This window comes from Drosophila obscura, unplaced genomic scaffold (genome assembly GCF_018151105.1).
Source record: "Drosophila obscura isolate BZ-5 IFL unplaced genomic scaffold, ASM1815110v1 contig_165, whole genome shotgun sequence".
In the NCBI taxonomy this organism is placed as follows: domain Eukaryota; kingdom Metazoa; phylum Arthropoda; class Insecta; order Diptera; family Drosophilidae; genus Drosophila; species Drosophila obscura.
In genome coordinates, this window is record NW_024542752.1 from 2,015,884 (window position 1) to 2,039,363 (window position 23,480).

Below are 23,480 nucleotides of genomic sequence, written 5' to 3' on the forward strand. Positions count from 1 at the left end.
TTACAAATTTGTCTTCGTATTTTATAGTAGCCAATCCAAACATATCAAAAGCGAAACGACTGTAGCTCGATACTATCATGATAGTCGCAAAACCGTCGATAGTAGAGACTAGCAGTAAAATATCGATACTATCGATAGTGCCCTCGATGGTTTGACACCTCTATGGCACAGTTAAAAACACACACCCGCGACATTTATGTACATATGTATAGCTTACAATTGTTTTTTTTTTTTTGCCACAATGCAACCGTGTCACGCCTAGTCCGCCCCGATCAGCCAGCACGCCGCAGTCAGCCCAGCCACCGTCCAGGCAACAGGTTGTAAGCCAGCCAGCCAGCCCCCCATATCGATCTCCCATTCCGGATCAGCCATCAAGCAGAGGCGAGGCGCCATAACAAACATAATCGTCCGCCCCTCTCCCCCCTCAGGAGGAAGATGCATCTGCGACGCAATGGACAGTCGCTGCCCTCGGTCGAGCCAGAGAATGTGAAGGGGCAATGCAGTGGCAGTGAAACAGCAGCCCCCGGCGCCGCCGCCTGCAGCCAGGATGATGGGACCGATGCAAAAGCGCCGGTCAGGCCGCGTCACGGTTGCTACTTTTCGCTGGCCTTCTCCATTGGATCGATGGGTCTGGCGTGCGGCAGCCTCTGGCAGATACCGAACACCACCGACAGGATCACTCTGCAGCGGGGACTCTTTCTGACGTCCCTGGGATTCATTTACTTTGTATCGCTGACGGATTTCTGCAATAAGTATCTGCTGGAGACGCGGCGCGGTCAGGAGTTTCGGCGCAAGTATCGCCTCATGATGTCCGATGTCCTGGAAATTACCAACAAGTGAGTGTGTGGTTTATCCCTATACATAGGGGCTTAGTCCTGTTGCCATGTGGGTGGGGTGGGGTGTGCCGCCCCCGCTGCATCATTATGTGGGTTCGTGTCCATGTCCATGTGGGTGTGCCGTGTATATTCAAGTGTGGTGCGTGTTAGTGTGTGGGCGGCCTCTCTCGATGCATATCTCTATTGATTTTCTTGCGTCGAGTGCAGCCCACACCACAGCACACCACACCACACACCCACGCATGCACACGCAAAAGCATCATCATTTTGGATGTATATATTTTTAGATATATAGTACATATTCTCCCTATCCATATATATATACATATATCCAGCTGGACGCGCATTTGGCCCTGACATTGCCTGCGGCAATTGTTCTGTTCGGCAATTTCTTGGGCTTTTCTCTCTAATTCATTTCATCATCATAGCATTGCATCGCATCGCATCTCTCTTTCATCCGGGTCAAGGTCTGTGGGTGGCTGGGAGATGCGCGCCTCTCTGGCCTAAAAAGGGGGAGACAGATGCGACCGATGGGGCTGCTGCTGCTGCTGGGGGTGGTGGGTGCATTCAAAAACGGGTTTTGGCTTCAAGGCAAACATCTGTCTCTCGGAATGAAATCATTTTTTGTGCGGGTAGGGAAACGGTTCTTAACCGGTATTCGCCATCGGGTTACCCGGTCACCCAATATCTACATCAAACTGTAATATTCAACATACTTTTACTTTTGGAATAGTTTCCACTCAAAATATATATTATACACCCATCGAATGCAATGCCCTGGCTCTGAGTGTTAATTAAACAGTGTGTAGAATTGTTTAACGCGCTTAAATTGAGGTCTATCCCCCGCCTCCCATTGCTCGCTCTGTCATCGCTATGCTCGCTCTCTACCCCCAGAGAGATGTCTGGCTGTATGGCGATTACATGATCTGATGATAGGAGGACCGACCGTGCGGTGTTATACAACTCAATCTCTGTGCTGTGCAGCTAGAATTAGTTCAATCATCCACAACAAGATAATGCCGGGCCATTGGGCAAATCATACATGAATCTTTAGATCTCGCTCGCTCTCTCTCTCTCTCTCTCAAGTAATTCCGGAACAGATATCTACAGAATTCCATTGCAACTACTGAAAATATCATCATAATTCTTTCAATAATGACTCACGCACAGAACCCAGTCCGTTTGTGCGTCAGTGTTGTCATAGCCTTAGATCTTTTTGGTTGTTTGTAATATGATTCATTTGTGCAGATATTTAATAATAGTTGATTGGAAAATGTATATTATTGTGAACAAATTTCATTTACTCGATGGTTTGTAAATGCAGATCACCAGAGGGTAATTCAATAATTTATCGTTTTATGCATCGATAGTTTCCATGGGAATAATCGTCGTTATGGGATTTCAGCATTTTTTTTTTTTTATTAAATATTTTTATTTAATTCAAATTTCTATATTCCATTTTCTGCTAGAAATACATATGTCCAAATTGCAGCATTTTTTCTGCAAAAAATACTCAAATTTGATCAATTCCATTAGAATAATCGGTTGGAATCGTATATATGAGTTTTCAGAATTTTAAATTTTTCCTAAAATTTGAATATGTTTAATATTTTTAGATTTTAGATTACACATAAAATATCTAAATTGAACACAAATTTCATTTTGTGTTTTCTTAATTGTATTCGAAATTAGTTTAAAATATTCGTACCAAAAATTCTGGGTATTGTAGCGGTTTATTACAGGTCACTGTTATAATTCCAACAGCCCCAATTCACATCCGTCTTGATAAGACAATCAGTAAAGCCCTGGCCCTGCCTATCTCTGCTCTGCTGTTGTCTGGTGTCCCTCCCGTTCGTCTGTCTGTCCATCTCGCTCTATGGAACGAGCCCCATCAATGTGCAGATGTGTGTGTATGTGTGAGTGTCTTGCTTATCGGTATCGATTAAGGTGTTTGTGTGAGGGAGGGAGCGGAGCGGAGCGGAGCGCGAGTGTGTGCTAGTGTGTGAGTAGATAAGCGTCACGTTGTGTTTAGATGCTTACGGGAAAGCATGCTTACGGCAGTCGGCCAACCGCTACCCAGCTACCCAGCCACTCGCCAAACGCCCTCCACTCGTCACACTAGCCACTAGCCACTCGACACTCGCCCGTACCCCACTGCTCGTGCCACTCGGCATAATCAAAGTCGGGGGTATATAACAGCGTAGAACAGCTTTCAGAGGGCCGGGCCTTTAAGTGCCATTGTGCCACTAAAAATTTCCTTTCCTCTGCCATTTCCCCCATTTCCCCATTTCTCTCGCCAATGTCGCCTTGACATTCATCATAAATCTTAATTAGACGGCCAGCTGTTGTTAGATTTTACTTTCATTATGACTGTACTCGATTTTCGAGCCCGACCCAGTAACCGATATCAAAATCATATTCAGTTCCAATTGCCTTTGATTGTCGTGAATTTGTGAGTCCCAAAAACAACACACAGACACCTACTATAAAGTACACTGCTATGTGTGTGCATATGTATATAGTATATTTTATATTAAAGGTAGTACAAGGCACGGCCGGGGGCCACACACATTACCACCTTTGGGGCCATTCATTAGCTAGAACGGCTGGTGATTCTAATTGAAACTAATTTCTCTATTCGATGCGACGATACGACAATAAGTGTCGCCAGAGACCTCAGTTCCATTTTCTACGGTTTCTGTTCGAGACCCGAGTCCGAGTTTGAGGGCTTCTTTGAGTGGAAGGTGGGTGGGTTGGGGGGTGTAGGTCAGGCAGGCAGGCAAGCAGGCAGGCGAACGTCAAGGTTCAATGGGCACTTTGCACGATATTTACGGGACGGAATCACGTCTAATTGAGTATATATACATATGTACATACATACATACATACATACATATGTACATGTGCGCGTTACAGTGCGATTCATTATTAATCATTCTAGTCAATTACACTAATCACGACTATAATAATATTTTGAGTGTAAACAAATCAGTTCTATTATAATTTGTGCTGGTAAAATCTATTTATTATTTTATTGGGATTATTTATATAAGTATTATATATGAAGTGCTTCCACTCTAACCTCTAGAGTCTATAGTTCCATTCCTTATCGTTATGTAAGCCCATGAAATATATACTTTAGTTTAAAGTCTAGTTATACATATGTACCATAAACCTCCATTCCGCGGAGGTCGTACACAAATAATAGACGATTCACGATTCAATAAATTACTCCATTAAAAGTAATTTCTCTGAGCTTTTTCGATGCATCATCTTGCATGACAAACAGATATACATATGTATATATGTATGTATTATGAAAATAAAGTGTGATGCACTTTTGAGACGCACTGTACTTTTTTTTATTGAGCAAAAAAGGGGACCAGTTGTGGGTCTAATTAGCTGCTACAAAAACCACTTTGAACCTGTTGAGATGACAGCAGCAGCTATGCCATGGACTGTGCCAGAGGTCTACGTGTATTTGTGCTGATGTAGAGCCCGGCGCCCAGACGGGATCGGTCGGAGAGGGAGAGGGAGAGGGAAAGGGAAAATACTCGAGCACCAGCGACAATAAAAAACCGAAACAAAGAGTAATTACTTGATAGCGAAAACGAAAAGATAATCAGATTTAGCTATTAAGGTTTAAGTATTCCCATTTGGTATTTTTTAGGGATTGTGGTATTTTTCTTTTGGTGTTTTTTTTTTGGAATGGGATTCCCATAATCTGCGAATCACTCCCTTCTACTATCAATATAATTTTGGTATTTTTTTGGTATTTAGTATTTTTCTGTTATTTTTTTTTGGTAATATTTCGGTAATTTTAAGTGCTTTGCTTTCATTTGGCGACACAATTTTCCCTTTCCCCCAAAGCGCCGACAAAGCTCACTCACAACGGAACTATCCCATCGCCCAGCGCCCATCCAATTCCCAATCCCATTCCACATAAACAAACGCTAATGACAAGCAATCTAACATTCAGCTGGCGCCCATGGGGCGAAAACTTGATGTAATGAAACCCAAGAGCCCTGACGCCTGACCTTTGCAGGTGCTGCGCCCCCTGGAGGCGTGAGGTCATCGTCAAAATTGGGTTGAAAGCTCGAAAAAAGAAACTCGAAATTTTGCCAGAATTTTACTATTAAATCGTTTGAGAGCCGAGCCCCTCGTTAGATATCAAGGACCAATCGAATGTGGCTGTTGACTGGCATCTCCGCGGCAGGATAGGTTGCTGTGTTGGAGGAGGAGGAGGCCCTTTATTTGGAGGCCTTCTTCTTATTCGGGCTCTTGGGTTTGTTCTTCCTGGCCACCTTCTTCTTGCCTTTGCGTTGGTCCCGCACTGCGACTGGGACTGGCGCTGGCTGAGGCCTATCGATCTTGAAGCTGTTGATAAGTTCGGAGCTGTCCGTCAGACTGCTGCTGCTGCTGCTACTGCTACTGCGGCTGCTGATGCGGCTGCTGCTGCTCGTGGCCTTCGACAATTGAAAGCTTACGGATTTTTCCACCCTCTGTGCCATGTCCGTAGCCTTTTCCTTCTGCTGCTGTTGCTGCTGCTGCTGCTGCTGGCAATCGTCCGGAGAAGTGCTTCGTTTGGGTGCTTCGCCCCCCTCCATGCGGCGCATGAAGCGGAGTGGGGCATGGTAGGAGATCTGGGCCCCGGCAATCGAATCCAGACGCGTTGCCTCCGGCTTGTAGTCGACCAGTACCGAACGGATGGGCCGAAAATGTCCGATAGACGTCCTGCGCCTCTTGGGCTTGGCATCGCCAACAGCCTCCAGAGATGGCGCAGCCTCGTTTCTGGCCACTTGACGATCGGTGCTGGCCACTTGATGATCTGAACATGCCACTGGATGATCTCCATGCGGCTCTTGAGGCTTCTCCTTTTCTGCCTCTTGAGGATCTTCGTTTGACTCGTGATATTTGAGGTCCTTGGACTTGGGCTTCGGCTCGGTCTCCGGCGGATAGGGCACCTGGGAGAGCATCTGCAGCAAGGGCATGTATTTACGATTCAGTTTGAGTGCCGGCACCTTGAATGGCTTCTCCTTCGGCTCTTCCTCTGTTTCGATCTCTGCCGCTGCCGCTGTCGCTGTCTCTGTCGCTGTCTCTGCCGCTGTCTCTGCCGCTGCCTCTGCTTCTGCCTTGGCCTCCATTGGGTTCACTTGTGGCTCCTCTTCCGCCTCGGACTTGTCCGCGGCCAGCTGGCCCTTCCTTTTCTTGCTCCGCTTGACGCTTGTTCGCCGAACGGTGGGATTGAGGCTCTTCACCATCGGCCGGTACAGATAGCGCACGGACTGCGCCTTATGGCCGCGCTTCAACGGAATGGACACAAAATACTGGTAGCTCATGTCGATTCCGTCCTCTGCTGTGCGCGGCACCTTGTGCTGGGCCTTGCAGACAATTTTGGAGGTGATCGGCGGCGGAACTGCCGCTGATGCTGCAGACCGTTGGCACTGAGCCTGAGCCTGAGCCTGAGGCTGAGGCTGAGATTGAGATTGAGCCCGGGCAGTTGTTCCTGTACCCGTGCTGGGTTGGTTCTGCTTCTGGTTTTGGGTCCTGGTTCGGCTCACCTGTGGCCTGGGCAGAGGCATCGGCTGTGGGGTCTTTGGCGCACAAGTCCTCGTCTGGCGCACCACTGGTGGGGGCTTGGGTGCTGCCGAAACCATTAATAGGACATTTGTTGGCTCCTCGATTGGGTCTGGGTCAGCTCTGGCTGTCGTTTGCTTGCTCGTCCTTGCTCGTCGCTCATCCGAGGTGCGGATGGTGGCAGGCGCAACCTTTGCATCTGGCTGGGCGGCATTGGGAATAATCTTGATTACCGTCGATGTCAGCTTGATGGCCTTGGAGTTGACCGCAACGTGGCCCGTCTTGGACCACGTGCTGGCCTCCGCTGATGGTTTTTTGGGCTGGCTGACACCGCTGACGCTGCTCCTGTTGCTCCTGCTGCAGCTGCTGCTGCTGCACCTTTGGCTCTGGCAGCCACAGTTGTGGCCAGACGTTGACGCTGCCGCGGTGTCAGCCTGGACAGCGTCCGGTTCTGGTTCTGGTTCGGGTTGCGTTTCCGCGTCCGATTCCGGCTCGGTTGAAGCCTTTACGATCGATTCCAGGTCCAGCAAAGACTTGACCGCCTGCTTGGCGATGGTCTGCTGTTGGCGGCGCTCCCTCTTTGCCAGCAATGGCCACACCTGGGCCTTCTTCAGCTCGGCGACCTTCATGATCCGCTGGCTGGGGACGATGTAGGTGCGTGATTCCAAGTGGCGTCGAGAGCCAACGGCAGAGAGCGCTCGACTGCTGGTCTGCTGCAGATCGCCCTCCTCCGAGTTCGAGTCGCTGTCCTGCTCAAAGTTCTGGCAGGGGCTCATGATCCACTTGACCACTGACGTGTCCGCCAGCCGCGGCAGGCGTGGCGTCAAATGTTGCAGTTTTCTACGCCGTACGGATGGAGCAGGAGCAGGACTAGGAATAGGACTAGGGCGCTGAAATGGAACAGTACCTCCTCCTCCTACACCGCCTCCGCCACCTCTACGACGTGCGGCTTGTAGGAGTTCTGCTGCTCCACCTGCGCCGCCTGTAGACCAAATGTTGCGAGTGCCCCCTGCTGCTCCTCCGGCCACGGCCAGCTGCTTCCTTGCCTTTCTTTGCAGGTTCGTCTGTCGTCGTCGCTCCCCGCTGAGCGCCTCCAAGGGGGGCCGCCTGGCGGCCACTGGAGGACACGACCCCAGGCGAACGGGGGGGCACACATACCGAAAGAATTTCCCATTGCGTCCCCCGGTCTCCGTTGCTGTTGCTTTCGACATCTCAGTTAAGTTAGAGAACATAGAAAATTTAATGCTAAACGCTTTTAAATTAGTTTTCCTTTCCTCTTCTTTCCTCTTTGTTTTTTTGTTTTGTTTTTGTTCTGTGTATAATTTTAATGTTTCTTAAATGGATAAAAGCGCCTTTAATTTTGAGAAATTTTTGTCGAATGCTCTAACATGCTGATTTGTTGAGGCGAAGCGTAGTAGTAATAATGTGACTTGCCTTTCGTTGTGCCTACGGCATGACATGAATGCCCGAATATCGGCCTACTTTAAACTCAAACAGATTCTGTGTTCAATTCGAGCGTAAAGCAGGAGCGAGGCAGCGACTCTTTGCTCGCCATGGGGGGGATCTGACAGTTCCTCCAAGTACCACTCCAGCCTGCAGCCTCCAGCCTTCAGTCTCCAGCCTCTAGGCATCTGGGTGTCGTTAGAAACAGCAGGGCCCACAGGGGGAGTGGTGTCTGTGGGTCTGGCCACGTGGTGGCATACTCTGTATATCCGGACATGCAGCAGGTCCTCCAGCGACGCCCTGGGTGGGCCTTAAGGCAGGTACTGACTGCTCCCAACCGTATCTATTTATCATTTCCGATTGTAAATTGTTCGATTGTCATTCAATTTAATGGATAAATGTCGAATCTTTATGCGGATAGTTACAGCTGCAGGGAGGAGCTTTTTCTGTAACGCATAACAGAGATGGCACTTTACGATATATTCATCGATAACTTTTGCATGCATCGCTGCATTCCGATTTGCATTCGTTCGTGTTGAATGGTGTCTGGTGTCCGTTCGCTGAGCACTTAAGAACAGCAGAATAGCGTGAGAGACTCGGAGAGGGAACAGCGACATCCTCCTATCATTGGGCGACACGAATGCCCCCAGTGGGTCAGCGCTTGTCCGCCTGGAGACTGGAAAGGTACACTCTCCCTCTCGGTTGTGCCCGAAACTGAGCAAGCCTTGCACTTTGATTCGAGTGAAACCTGAGAGAGAGAGAGAGAGAGAGAGAGAGTCCCCAGTTTCAGTCCTTGATTCTCCTGGAGTTGTCAGCAAAAACCCGTGAACAAAATTAAAAGTAATTATCGATCAGAGATACCCTGTAGTTGAGCTAAATTCCCGATAAGAGACATGTGCACCTCATACAACTGCGGCCAGTGCTGCCCGGCGAGGGAACAGATGCTGGCCTGCTGCTCCCAGCGGCCGGAGAAGCTGAGGTCGGCGGTGGTCGTGGAGCGTAAGTGCTGCACGGTCACCAATTGTTCCTACTGCAAGTCGGACAAACAGCACGAGTGCCGATGCAGCTGCCACCGCAATCGGGCCATTCTGCATACGCTGGCCTGGCTCTTCCGCTGCAGCGTCCACTTTGTGATGTCCACACTCTGCCGGCTGGCGTATCTCGAGACGCAGACGGTGCAGCAGAACAGCTGCTCGCTGGATAGCGTGAAGGCGCCGTACACGGAGGCCCAAGACTTGGCCATCAACGACAGCATCTATGACCGGTGCGGAGAGTTCACCGATCCGCTGGACCTGGACAACGCCCACAAGGTGATGCGCCTGATGTTTCTCGCACCGGTGCTGCAGCCGGACCAGTACAGGTGCCTCGTGTGGATGCTGCAGAAGCTCAATGCCCGTGCCAACGGACGCATCGATCTCAACTGGCTTGTCTACACGATCGCCATGCTGCGGCTGGACACGTTCGTCTGCGGCTTCCTGCGGCAGGATGCCCGTGCCGCTCGTCTCTACAATGCCCAGCTGTGTCGGCGCTTCTGCCAGCCCTACGGCCCCGTGCAAATCACCGAGGAGGAGGCCATCCTCCAGAAGCGCAGGCGTGAGCGCAAGGAGAAGGCCCGTGGCCGAGCAGCCAAAGAGGCCTTTGCCCGGAAGCGTGGCGACCGCAACGCCCCCATCTACTGTACACGCAAGCCGGTCGAGGAGCCGCCGGTCCGTTACTCTGGCTCCCCCGGCAGCCAAACCAGTCCCCAGAAGCACTCGGTGAAGCTGCCACGCGCCAGCAAGTCGCCGGGCGCCGGCTCCTCGGCCTCGGAGAAGGAATCACGTCGTACCTCGCGCAGCTCCAACAGCTCCAGCAAACGCAACAGGCAGGAATTCATCACCGTCGGTGTACGGATGCAGGGTGGCACTCCCCCACAATAAGCGAGTCCTTCAGATGTCTATCACTATTTAAAATTCTAGTAAACGAATGAATTCGACGCTAATTCTTGATACGAACACTCTGCCCACACGCGTAGGGCAGTGCCTATTCAATTGCCAAGAATAACGGCCATCAAAGTAACGAGTAACAAGGCACACAAAGGCACCCAGGGACCATACACCGAGATACACAGAGAATAATCTAACGATCTTACGGCCAGCGCCCTTGACTACACAACGAGAAGGAATTCCGCTTTGCCTCAGGGACTGAGTTTTCTCTCGATGTCTTCCAATTTGGGTGCATCCACGGCACTACTTGCCATCAACTGAGATGGCTCAGGGATCTACAGATGTGTCGTATCTTGTGTAGCAGAAATGAAAGCCATATCATCAATCAATCATCGATGATTCGTTTAAGGGAAATTCTGAGCTATTTATTGGTTCTTGATGTGAAACGCTGAGCTATCCGGGCTATGGCTACTTGGAGGATTGATTGCTGCTGTGGGATCGTTGGAACATTCAAGTCTTGAAGCGTCTGCATTTGGGCGTGGGCAGATATTCCTGAAGTACCTGCTCCTCCAGCAGGGCATTGTAGGTGGGCGGGATGACCAGCGGTGTAGCTGGAAACCAGCGACGTCCTTGCGTGGGTTCCACCTTCTCCTTCTCCTCCTCCTCCTCCTCCTCCTCCTCCTGCTGCTGCTGATGCTGCTTTCCGCTGCACTTTGCTGCACTTCCGCTGGGCGGTAACTCCGCCAGAGGGCTGGGCTTACCGGGCAGCAGCAGTACATTTCTGGCTCGAAGATTGTCCAGGAATACGGCCAGGGACGAAGTGCCATCCTCGGACAGTGCCAGAGACGGTAACGGCGCCCGATAGCCGCCCGATGTCGAGCAGATGCTGTTGTGTGATGTGGAATGTGTGTGAAAGTCCAGATCGGAGAGAATCGAGACTGGAGGCGGCATGCGTGGCTGCTCCTCCTGACCGCCTGGGATTCGCGTGCTCGTTATCGTTCTGGCGGCTCTCGTCTCGGCTCGCCACGCCAGATTGCTGCTGGATGTGGGCACGGCGAACAGCGACAGGGGAGAGCTCCGCTCGTTGTCCGTGGATGGCGGCTTGGAGTAGCCATTGACCCGGCTGGAGCGGGCCAGAAATGCCGAAGGTCTTTTCTGCACAGCGTATGTCCGGGCCCGCTGCTCTCTGCCCAACGCACAGCCATAGCTGCGGACTGCCCCTGGTGCTGTCTGCTCCGTGGCGCCGAGCGGTGCGCCGCGATGTACCGCTGTTGCCGGTTCCACCGTGAACTGAAGCTGCTCCCTTGAGAAGTCCATGGGCTGAAGGCTGGCCGCAATCGAGGGCATTGCCATGGTCGCCTCCCCCCTCTGCGGACTCGCCGGAAACCGTCGAGAGGTTTCTCGCATATCTGGGCCCGCCCAGAGCTTGGACCAGGCCCCTCAGTCCCAGTGCGGCTGCGGTGATGGCACCGGCCGCACCACCGCCCTGCCGCTGCGGCGCCCGGTGTCTGCTGGCTCGACGGGGGGGACTACGGCTTGCAGCCGCCCGGCCAGAGTCAGCAGAATAACGTGCCACGCCGTGGTGATGCATTGGCTGCATGTACGACGGCGGCGGTGCATGCTTCTGCCAATTGGTTGGCTGTCGCTCCTCTTGCGGGGCATAGTCTTGCTCCTCCTCCTCGTCGTAGAAGGGTCTGGTCTCTGACACAGATCTCGGTATACGCCAATGCCATCTGGCATTAATGTCCGGCTGTGGCGGGGGCGGAAGCGGCGTCTGGCGCTGAACATGAGGCTGAGGCTGAGGCTGACGATGGGCATGGGCATGGGGATGGGGGGGATGGGCATGAAGATGAGGATCTTGCTGGCGTTCAGGCTGTGGCTGCTGCTGCTCATGCCGTGGCTGGCGCTGTGATTGGCGCTGTGGCTGCTCCTGGCGCTGTGGCTGCTCCTGGCGCTGTGGCTGCCGCTCAGTCTGTGGCTGCCGCTGGGGCAGTTTCTGTGGCTGCGGCTGTGCTTGCCGCTGTGGCTGCGGCTGTGGCTGTGGCTGCGGCTGCGCCTGTGGCCGGCGTGAAGTCTGTCGCTGAGACTGTGGCTCCTGATAATTCTGATTGAGTGGCGGCTGTTGCTGCTGCTGCTGCTGTGGCGATTGCTGCTTCGGGTGGTAAGGAGGCGTCTCCCAATGGGCGGCTTGCTGTTCTGGCGGCCAGTGGTCCGCGTCCACACGATAGTAGGGATCGTATGTGGGACTCGGCTGACTCGGGCGCTCGTCATGCCGCTGCGACTGACCTGAATACGGCCATTGATGCGTTGGATGTTCGATCCGCGTGGCCGCATTGTTTGCAGGACGCATCACCACGCTGCCGGAGAGCGAGCGACGCGTTTGGCTCCATTGCGGACCCTCATCGACGTCGTAGCCGGGCTCTCCAAACCAAACTTGTTCCTCCGATGAGTCGTTCAATGGCTCCTGCTCTTCCTGCTGCCCCACGCGTTCTTGTGGTTGTTCCTCTTCCTCTTGCAGCTCCTCGGATGGCTCACTTTCGTGCTGCTGCTGATGCTGATGCTGCTGCTGCTGCTGCTGCTCGGTGATGGACCAGTCCTCCTGCTCGGCAGGCGCCTGTGCTGGTGGTATTGCTGGCTGTCTGCCTTGCTCGATGCTCAACATGAACTTGAGGCAACGCCGTCGCATCTTGCCCTCGTAGTAGGCCTCTGCCCGCGGTCGGGCGGTGCGCAGCGTCAGCGGTGCGTGATTGTGGTGCATCCATTTGGGCTTCTTGGCCTCCAGCTTCTGGGCGAGCGATGGCTTCAGCTCCAGCGGCTGATTGCTCAACAGTTTGGGTATCTTCTTGCTGGGCCCAAAGCCCGAGCCAATGGGAAAGTTGAGTGGACTAGCAGCAGTAGCCATCGACAGCATCGGATTGTAAGCAGCCGCTTGCTGCTGCTGCTGCTGCTGCTGCTGCTCGTAGTGCCTATAGCGATTCTGTTCGATGTGGTTCTGGTTCTGGTTCTGGTTGGGATTTTGGTACTCCATCGCGTGCTGCATTTGCATTTGCATCTGTGGCTGTGGCTGTGGCTGTATTGGCCGTGGCTGCATCTGCATATGATGTGGCGGCATCTGTGGCTGCATCTGAGGCTGCATTTGAGGCTGCATCTGAGGCTGCAGCTTAGGCTGCATCTGAGGCTGCAGCTGAGGCTGCATCTGAGGCTGCATCTGTGTCTGCCGTGGCTGCATCAGAGGAGTCACCCTCGGTGTCTGCTGCTGCTGGAACTGTGGCTGCTGCTGTTGCTGTTGGAACTGTGGCTGCCGCTGCTGCTGCTGAAATTGTGGCTGCTGCATGCCCCATCTATCTGGCTTCACATTCTCACTTTTGATTGACGGTAACGGCGGGCAGGGACACTCAACGGTTTCCGCGTTGGAGCTGAGGGCACGTATCGAGCAGCGCGAGTGGCTCGACCGAATGCTGCTGCTCATCCCATCCAGCCCGCCACACTGATCGTACCACATTTTGGGCTGCGTTTCCGTGTAGTAGCGACGTCCCCTCTCTATGGGTGGTCGTGGCCTCTGCTTTTTGACAACTGCTGCCGCTGCTGCTGCTGTTGCTGCTGCTGGTGGTGCCCGTTCTCTTCCCCGCTCGAAGGGAGCGCTGTCCGAGAGGGAGCTCCGTTTGGAGCTGGTGAATCCATTGGCAATCCAACGCAGTGGCCCACCGCATGGCGGTCGTAGTCTGTATGAGCGCGACAGCCTTTTCAGATGCTTGCTCGTTGTGGGTCGCTCCTCATCGTCCTGATCATAGCCGCCCTCCTGTGAATAGAACTGTGGCTGCTGCTGTTGCAGCTGAAGGTGCTGCTGTTGCTGCTGCTGTTGCTGCTGCTGTTGCAGTCTCTCCTCCTCATGCACAGTCCTCCAATAAGGACAATCCTGGTGGCACAGTTCTCGCTGCCCAGCAAAGGCTGGCTGCTCAGCATAATTGTCAGCTGCAGCTGCAGCCGCTGGCTCACGCTGCTCCTCCACCCATTCCACGGGATTCTCATCAAACTGAGTATCATCCTGCGTTGCAACTGAAGGCGGCTGCTGCTGTTGCAGCTGTTGCTGCTGCGGCTGCTGCGGCTGCTGCTGCTGCTCCTCCTCCATGCCCATCCAATCGGGGCTCTTCGGGGCTTCGGGGCTTTTGCGGCCATTTGCCTGTTTCTCCTGGGTCCAATCTGCAGCGGCATTACCCTGATAGGGTGCAGCGGTCTCCGCTGACCACGGACTGGGCTCTGTTACATCTTGGGGGGCCACGGCCGGGGCCATGGCCGTGGCCATGGCATTGGTTCCTGCCCTCGAATAGGAATACGTTTTGCACAGGCATTCACTGGCATACGAATCGGATGGCTTGAATTGCGGCACGGATTCCGTTTCGTCCATGGCATAGTCCGGATATCTGTGGCTGATTGCGGCACGATACTGGGCACAAGTTCCGTTTTCATTCGGCCGACAGTCCTCATCGAGGTCGCTGCTCGATGCCACACGATCGACAGCCTTCGTATGCGACTCCGTCGACTGGCGCTGCCTTTGTGCCGAGTGTCTCCTGGCTGCCGACGATCTGGCACTACGTGTGGGCGATGCTGGCTTTCTCTCCACGTTCCTGCTGGACGACGAGCTGCGGGCCGAGCGCGACTTTAAGCGGGCGGGACTCGCACTGGGACTGGGACTGGAACTGGCTCTGGCCGGTCGCTTCCTGAGGGAGCTTCTTGTTTGTGAATTTCTAGCGGAGCTTGTGCCTTTCTTCCTCTCCGCCTTGCGGCTGCCCCCGTCCTGGGAGCTGCTGGCCCCATCCGAGTCGGCATCTGTGGATGGGCTCGCCAGCATCTTGGGTGGTGGTAGCCTACGCCTTGGATGCCTGGCCGTTGTTGCCGCAGCGGGGGCGGACTGCGTACGCATTCCGGTACTCCGTGACCGATTCGAGTGGGCGGCAGCTGCTGCATTGCCGCGCGCTGCTGCCGCGGGCGAAGCTCGTCGACTGCGCGCCGTGGGCCGGGGACTGGGCTCTGGCTTGGGCCGGCAGGTGGTCTTCTTGGTCTTGAGGCAGTCGTAACGGGCCCGCTTTCTGGCCACCATTTTCATCAGCTGCAGATAATCGTTGGCCAGATAGCAGGCCCGTGTGCCATGCTTGTTCACCTTCAGGCAGAAACCCTCCACATACGACGACGACGTATTATTATCCCTCAGCGTGGCATCCTCTCCGCCCTTGATCTGTTCCTCTGTTCTCTCCTGCTCGGCTCTTTCTGCTCTTTCGGCTCTTTCGGCTCTCTCTGGCAGCCTTCGCCTGCCAAAGTTCTCGTTAACAAATCGCCGCTTCAGCGGTCTGGAGCTACGCTTCTGCAGCGTCCAAATGGCCGATGATGGGCAGCCATCGAGGTTGCAGGCACCCGCCTGGCTGCGTCTCGTCGTGCAGAGAGGGCCACGGCTGGGCTGGGCCTCGCAGCTGGAGCTGGGCCTCAGGGTGGTGCTGCTGCAATTGCAGCTGTCAAGGGAGCCGCCTTCATCCTCTGATGGCTCCCATTCCGGTTGCGTTTTTCCGCCTGCTGCTCCTACTGCTGCCCAGGACACAGTTTCCGCTTCCATCTCCGTCTCCGTGTCTGTGGCTGTCTGTTGTCTTGTCCTTGGCTGCTGCTCGAATTGCCAGACATCGGGCTGAAGCTGACACACGCCACGCATGTGATATGGCATTGGGGGTGGTGCTGCTGCTGCTGCTGCTGCTGGTGGAGCCTGCTCGTTGCGGTAGCCCTGGTTCTGGCGACGGATCCGCTGGTAGCTCGAATTGTGGCTGTACAGCAGATGGCGGCCCGAGCGCATGCAGCGCCTGCACAGGCCCGCAAATCCACTCAAGAATGCCTGCGGAGGAATGATGGCATTCGGCACCTCCCCGGCGGATTTGTCGCCCTTTTTGGATTTCTTTTCCTTCTTTGGCTTCTTCTCTTTCTCCTTCTTCTCCTTCTTCTCCTTCTTCTCTTTCTTCTCTTTCTTTGGCTTTTCCCGCTGCGTTCCGGCAGCATCATCATCCTTAAGGGGATCCCTGGACCAGCAGGGGCAGCACCTGAAGCCGCTTTTCTTTTTCTCTGGCTCCTTGCTGGGTGGCTGCGGATCTTCTTCTGGTTCGGCTTGTTCTTGCTTGGCTTCGGACTTCCTGCGCGGCTCTTGTGGTCTCGGCTCCGGTTCCTTGGGCTTAGCCCTCGGCACTGGTGCCGGCAGGGGCTCGAGCCTTCGGACGGGACAGGTGTCATCGTTGCAGGGCGATGGACCGCTGCTTGCAGCCGGAGCCTCGGAACCTTGCTCCTCGACGCCCGGATGCTCGCCCGCAGCCGTATACTCTTCCGTGTCCGCCTCGGAGGCCATCAACTGCTGAATGGAGGGCACTGCGCCCGCCGCATGCACCGACTCATCGCCCAGACACTGCATGTGCTCGGGACTGGCATCGTCCTCCTCGCAGATGCAGCAGGGCGCCGACTCGCCCCAGTGCCGTATCGAGATGCCGTAGAGCGGACAGCTCTCGGTCATCGCCGCCTCGTACTTCTTCAGTATCCCAAAGAACTCCGGCGAGATGCGGCGAAAGTGCTGCGGCTCGAGTCGACGCTGCGGTGCCCGCTGCAGTTCATATTTACGCCGCAGGCACGGCATCAGCGGCTCTGTGCGACGCGTCGCCAGCTGGCACTCCCTGGACATGGGCTGGCCGTCGCTCTGGAACTGCATCTGGCCGGGGCAGCGGCATGAGGGACTGCGCCGTAGGCAAGTGCAGCTGCTGCGCCGCACGATCGGGTGTCGGCGATGGGGACTGTGGCCGCCAGCATTCCTGCGTTTCGCTCGGCTTCTGTTTGTGCTCCTGCTGCTGCTCCTGCTCCTACTTCTGCTTACACCTCTGCTAGTTCTGCTGCTCCTACTTCTGCTCCTGCTGCTCCTGCTCCTGCTGTTCTTCATGCCACCCTCGGTGCCGCATCCTGCCACATGGGGCCGGCAGCGTGTGATGGTCTGACTGCTGGACATTTGCTTGGCCAGCCGCTGCTGATCCTGCTGCTGCTCGTCTCCCGCTGGAGCGTCCTCTGCCCCGTTGGCCCCGCTCCGGCAGCCGCACGTGGCTTTGCCCTGCAGCTGCTGGTGCCGCTGTCGGGCGAGCGACACGCGACTTTGGCCCTGGCTCCGTTTTGTGGCCGGGCAGGCGCAACGGGTCTCTGGCAGCCGGTACTCTGAGGCATCGAGGTGGCCGAAGCAACGGTCCTGGCGATCCTGGCGATCCTGGCCCTGGGCCAGCTCCTCGGGGCTGATCTTGTCAAGGAAAACCTTCTGTTTGCGAAACCAATCGGTGGCCAGATCCGGCACCAGCAGGCGCTTCCCCGGCTTGCGTCCACCGCCGACAAACTGATTCAGAATCGCATTCGGCCTGGTCCTGGCCACGCACTGGCAAGTGGCGGCGGCGGACGCGGACGCGGCGAGTTTTGTGGCCTCGCCGGGCAGGTGGGGCGGCGGGAAATCGGACATGGTCTTCTCCAGATACTGATTGAGGCTCTGGCGCTGATTGGCCTGGGCCTCGGCCTGCCGTGCGAGATATTGTCGCACGGGGCAGGGATCGGCCTCCGGCAGGCATTTTCTTGCTTCCATCTGCCGTGTCTATGGATGGAGTCTCTGTGCTCTGTGCTCTCTGCTCTCTGCTTCTGATGTCGTACTTAAAATTTTGAGCTATTTCCGATAACTGATTTCCGTCGAAAGTCGAAGGTTTTGTTTAATTCGTACACTTCTCGACATTTCTCTGACGTAAAACTCGCATCAAGCGAACAACAACAAAATACTCAACTCAACTCAACTGCGCAGGCGAATCGGTTCTAATTTAGCTCCTGTTACCTAGCTGACTGTACAAATGCCCTCTAAGCGAATGGACACACACGTTTCGAATGTAGCGAGTGCTGCAACAGCAGCGAGAGAGATCTGGGGAGAGAGCGAGAGCGGCACACGTGCTGCGACTTGAATACTTCTCAGTTACTTCCCATCCAGCATCAATATCTATTTCTTATATATATCTTATCTATTTTTGCTGCTCTTTTCAACTCTATTTGATTTGAATTTCTTTTCAGAATCGTTTCGGCCATTCAGGCATCGTTCTCCTTTCTGGTGGGCCTCATCGTTTGCAAATCCACGTGCACAAAATCATTTGTCTACGCCTCGCACTTCCTGATGGAGGCCTACGGCTGGTTCGGCACCGCATACTTTATGTACGACATTTGGTCCATGTATAAGGTGCACACCCAGAAGATAGCCGACAAGCTGCATTTGTTGCGCCTGACCAAGGGCCAGGAACAGGGCCAGGGACAGGGACAGGGACATGCATCATTGTTGGTCAATGGTCATGTGAGGAGCCACTGTGAGGCGACCAATGGCAGGGGCAGGGAGGCAACTGGCGCGGGCGGCAACAACAATGGCAGCACTCCGGGCACTCCGCGTGAGATCTGTGACTATGATGGCGCCTGTGTGCAGATACCCAAGGACGGGCGCTGGGACTTCCTCAAGTATGTGCTAACGCATCCGGTCATGATGATCCATCACGTATTTATCGGCACCTTTGGCCTGCTGGTGGTCACGGTAAGACACACAGTCTGACGACAGCGACAGCCATTTCCACATGATGCAAATTCTAACCCCGATTCTTCTCCCTTATTTGCTGCTGCAGTACATTCGTGGTGGCGGCCATTGCATCTACAGCTACATGTTCATGATGGAGTTCTCCACGCCGTTTGTGTCGCTGAGGAGCATCCTGAGCACGATGCGGCTTAAGGAATCGCGCGTGTATATCGCCAACGGTCTGCTCATGCTGGCCACCTTCTTTGTGTGCCGCGTCTGCATGTGGCCGTATGTGATGTGGCGCTACAGCCTGGCCATTGAGGCGGCCACCCTATGGTCGGCCATGAGCGGCCTGCCACGGGGCTGTCTGGTCAGCATTGCCATACTCTTCTTGCCGCAGCTCTATTGGTTCTATCTGATGGTATTGGGCGCTCTCAAGGTAAACCCACCATCGCACCCACCCTTTCGCTTTTGTATTGTGTGTGTGTTGTGGCCATCTCGCTCATTTTCGTGTTTTGTGTTCACAGGTTTTTCTGCCGAAACGGAGGCCGCCGGCGACACTAAAGAATGGACAACCACCGGATGCGACAGCCACTCCCATAAGTCCCACAAGGCCCACTACGCCCACCACACCCACCACCGCCATAATAAATGGCAAGAACTAGTGCAAAATCGATGATTAGTTTTTGTTTTGTTTTGTTAAGCTAAGCGAATGGAAAGCTCTAGCTATTTATGTATTTATATTGAGGCGCAGCTATGTATGTCCCCTACAGCTGTTACTTATACAAGTTTATACAAGTGCCCTCCTGCACCACCACACCCCAGCAGCCAGGTATAATGCCACTGCTATAAACCAACATATAACCGAATAACCAACGAATTAAATACGGACACGGATATACCGAAGATACGGACAACAGACAACAGGACACACAGAGGAGGAGGTACCCGAGCCCCGGGCGTGCGTAGACAGATATTTAGTTTTTAAACAAAAGACATTATGTACTAAAAACAAAAAAACAAAACGGATAAACGAAAAGATCAAAGTTAAATTAAATTAAATTAAAACAAACAAACAAAAAAAATCGAACTAATACATAGAGCCCCCCCTCCCCCCCCGGCCGGGGGTGGTGGTGGGGGGGGGGGGAATGAAAATTATTTGGTATATGTGGGCGTTGTGGGCTTCTATTGGGCTCCGTGGGGGCGGAGGGGGGGGCGATCTGTTACAGTGGGTACCTGGTTGGACCAATTTGGTTGGCCTAGCCTTATGGCGCTCACGGAGACGCGCAGCAGCAGACAGCGCAGCAGCGGCAGCGCCGCTGTCGTTTGATCTGGTTTATACTTATGGGGTCGAAACGTTTCCTTCTCTGCGTTACCACATCCCCACAACTAAAACCCTATAAAAATCGAACTAAACAAAAAATTACCAAAAGAAGTGAAATGGAGAATAAACAATGTATGTATGTATGTGTTGAGCTTGCCCCCACGCCCCCACATAGCCACGAAACGAGGGCGTTGAATTAATGAATTAATGTTGAAAAAAATGTTGCATTCAATTGTTGCCTATATCCCCATTGCTATTGTATAATCCCAGACAACAACAACAACAACAAGAATATATAGATATATATTGTTAAGCGCAAAATCCCACACTAATGAGAAACAAAAACAAAAACCCTAACGGAAAGGCGAGCTTATGTTCTAAAAAAGAAAAACTGTTAAACCAAAAGAGAGTTTCGATCACTCCTCTGTCTCTTTGAATTGAATATATATATAGATATGTGTATGTGTTTATGTGTATGTATATGTTTGCAAAAGCCAAAGTGATTAGTAAGATATATGTATGTGTCTGTGTATGTGTGCGTAGTATTCTTTTCTTTTGTTGCACGGTAAACGGTACACATTGAATGTTTCTTTTTGTCTGTTTAAGCATCGATAGGGGCAGGCGAATTATTGAGTTTATTGAGTGGGGGGGGGCATGGAGCGGGGATTGTTGATACAAATGCACAAACAACATATAGAACTATATATCTACATATAACTACTATAACTGATTGGAGTGAAGAGGCAGGACACACACCCTAATCGACCTATCGATCGCAGTTTTGTTTTTCTTTTATTTTTATTTGTGGAAATGTGTAACGAAATCAAAGTTTTAATTGAGCTTACAACAAGTTGTTATAAATATATATATATATATATATATATATATAGTGTATGTGTATGTAGTTACCTATTTATATCTACATATATACAATATATGTGTGCATGCATGGTTTGAAGACGATCGATGGTTGTTCCGTTGGCTTATTGCCAACGCATGAGGGAGAGCAAATATATAGCCAGAGAGAGAGAGAGAGAGAGTGGAGCAGCAGCAGCAGCAGCAGTAAGAGTTTATAGATTTGGTACCTAACCGTGTGTGCATTGTGCTTCTGTCCTGTCAGAAATGCTTAGCTATTATGTATTTACAACAACTAAACAAGAAAAACTTAATCCCTGCTGTCGCTATACAGACATGCAATAATGACATATATACATATAATATATATATACACACATAGATATGTATTCCGCGTATAGATCTGTATGTATTTGGAAGCTACCATCTGTAGACCGATTGTATTGTATTTTTGTGGCATGAAATGAAACATCATATACATATATGTGTTTGTGCCTGTGTGTGTGTGTGGAGTGTTGCATGGGTATTTACAAGGTATGGCATAGAATCTGATCTGGGCAGCGTGCAGCGAGTTACAGAATAAAATTGCTAAATGTTTCAACAAACAAAAAAAAAAAAATAGAACCAAAATTATTAATTATTCGGGGATGGGTGTGGTAGGGTGTGTCACAGGGTGGCACGTTTACTGCTGGGCAAACTGTCCCCCTCATCGTCGCTGCGGTCACGTTTTCGCTTCTTCTGATGCTCCTCCACCAGCTCCGAGATGAGAATTTTATTGCCCGTCATTTGCAGCCAGTTGATGTACTGCAACGGTGATAATTAAGCGATGAACAACAGAGAGGTTCAGTCATTTACCTGGGTATTGGTGCGCACGCCCGCCTCATGCAGCTTTGCCTCGATGTTGTCCAGTCGCAGCTCAGACTTGGCCAGTTGTCCATCGTTTTTGGATATGTCCAGCAGATGACGCACACGCTGCCGCATCGTCTCAAAGATGATGCGACCGATGACATGGTTGCGGTCATAGGGCGTCAGATAGCGGCCAAACTCGTAAAAGTACGGATGCAGTCGACCCAGTTCGATGTGCGTTGTCTCCGCCTCACAGACGGCCTTGTGCACATTCTTATAGATATCGGGCACGGCGACGGTGAAGTAGGCATTGTTCACCTTCAGTTCCTTGATATACCACAGCGGCAGATTGATGGTGCGTCCCGGATCCAGGTCGTCACCTTCGGCGCCGGCATCCAAGAAGCCTTGAACAAAAACCCCACAAAATTCCAATGATTCCGATCGTGCAGGAGTGTGTAAATAACTTGCTTTACGCACCCATCCGCTGCAGCTTCGTGTTGACCTTGCATTCGACCTTCTCCTGGGTCACAAATATATCCTCGATCGAAAAGTAGTTTGGAAAATAGTTCATTGCGCTCTGGCTCTGGTTTTAATATTACAAATAATCAAAACAAAAGAGAAACTCAGTTTGCGCGGTAACCAGGGCTGCACAGCAAAATACAAAAAAAAATCTACAATCGAAAAATATGCGTAAATATCATACCATGCAAACAATAATTTACGTAATAAAATGTTATATTAAAGATTAATAATAATCAGCTGAGTAAACTATGTTGAACTATTAGTTGGCAGCTGGAGTACCATATTCCGCAAAAATGGAAAATAAAAACAAATAAAACAACTGAAATTGTAGGCTACCTCGTTCTGCTAACACACCTTGCCACCGAACGGGTGGGTGGTGTGTGTTTGTATTTCCAACTTGCACTTACCTTTAGCCGTTGGAAAAAATTCAATTTCTATTTTATCCATTCCGTCGTGGTGGGTTTCGCTTTTGAAATGGCACGGAATCGTTTGCTTTTTTGATCCGCCGCTTGGTTTTCGGCAGCTAGACGCCGGCAACTGGAGTTCGATTGGAGACAATTGCTGGGCTTTCTGCATGGTTTTTCGCCTGATTCGCACACGTTGATTTGCCACTCCCACCAGCCATACAACCAGCGTAGACATGGATGCATTTTGGTTGTTTCTCGTGATATCCGGCTGGTCCTTGCAAGCGCATGAGACGCTCAAGCATAACGTTCCAAACGATTGAAAGGACCACCAGGATAGCAAGAGAAACAATCACAATGAACCAAAGTCTAAGCTGGTTGCACAGCTGGTGTGAGCAGCTACCAATCGAATTTTGTACGTCCTTGTCGCTTCGTTCTCGGCCTGGAATCTTTTGCTTTCTAATTTTCTGACGTTTCTCGCCGGAACATGACGATTTGATCTAAATCAGCACTGAGTGTTGGTGAACATCGTCTTGCAGCTAATAAAGCCACTGCTCTATGCCCGATATCACTATGGAGACGGCTACTAACACTAATTTAGCGGTATATAATTATAATTATATGTCAATACTTCCAAAACATACATACTTGATCCACATCGCTCAAACCGCTATTAATTAAAATTAATTTCCGTTGATGGACAGGGAACGATTAACCCATTGTCGACAAGTGAATATTTCAATTTACGCACGTGTATTATAACAATTGAACATTTTTTATGAATTTCAGGTGAAAGATATCTTGGTAGTTTTACTTGTGATTAAAGAGGAAAGATAGGATCTTCAAAAATAATGTTCGGGCAGTATGCATTATTTTTGGCGTTATAACTCCAGGTGTTCATCTGTTTCAACAGCGTGGGGATACGTGGGCTAAGTTCGTTTATTTCCTCGGTGTATTTACGGTATATTCTGAAAATGAGAAGGTATATTTCGGAATATTTCTGAGGGTCAGGCGGTATATTTTATTGATAAATCTTGTGGGTCTGTCTGTCCTTCGGAAACTAGAGCTGTCAAACGATTGATAGTTGAGCCATCGATGGTTTTCAATGTTTTGAAGAAAACAATCGATACTATCGTAGTAGTATCGGGCTCAAAAAATTAT

General features: G+C 51.9%; 4 protein-coding genes across 4 annotated transcripts in view; 1 reads left to right on the forward strand and 3 right to left on the reverse strand.

Annotated features, from left to right (window-relative positions):
- Positions 1–192: 192 nt before the first annotated feature.
- Positions 193–19,418, forward strand: LOC111066374 (ceramide synthase). The gene is made up of 4 exons (XM_041591913.1): positions 193–836; positions 17,885–18,389; positions 18,478–18,807; positions 18,896–19,418. The coding sequence occupies exons 1-4, from the start codon at positions 436–438 to the stop codon at positions 19,031–19,033; spliced, it is 1,374 nt and encodes a 457-aa protein (XP_041447847.1). The 5' UTR covers positions 193–435; the 3' UTR covers positions 19,034–19,418.
- On the reverse strand, positions 10,185–17,565 carry LOC111066361. Its single transcript, XM_041591970.1, is given in 2 exon segments — positions 10,185–11,105; positions 11,107–17,565. Coding segments are annotated over 2 exon segments (7,122 nt in total). The 5' UTR covers positions 17,415–17,565; the 3' UTR covers positions 10,185–10,291.
- Positions 19,419–20,590: 1,172 nt separating the features above from the next.
- LOC111066375 (DNA replication complex GINS protein PSF3) lies at positions 20,591–22,055 on the reverse strand. The gene is made up of 3 exons (XM_022354930.2): positions 21,871–22,055; positions 21,403–21,797; positions 20,591–21,351 (listed from the first exon to the last, which is right to left on the reverse strand). Exons 1-3 carry the CDS (start codon positions 21,962–21,964, stop codon positions 21,214–21,216), a joined length of 627 nt encoding a protein of 208 aa, XP_022210622.2. The 5' UTR covers positions 21,965–22,055; the 3' UTR covers positions 20,591–21,213.
- A 1,052-nt stretch (positions 22,056–23,107) lies between these two features.
- LOC111066363 overlaps positions 23,108–23,480 on the reverse strand; it is an 85,785-nt gene continuing 85,412 nt past the window's right edge. Inside the window, exon 8 of the mRNA XM_041591911.1 lies at positions 23,108–23,287. Within this exon, the coding sequence (XP_041447845.1) occupies positions 23,276–23,287 (12 nt within the window). The 3' untranslated portion in view covers positions 23,108–23,275. The remainder of the gene's footprint in view (positions 23,288–23,480) is intronic.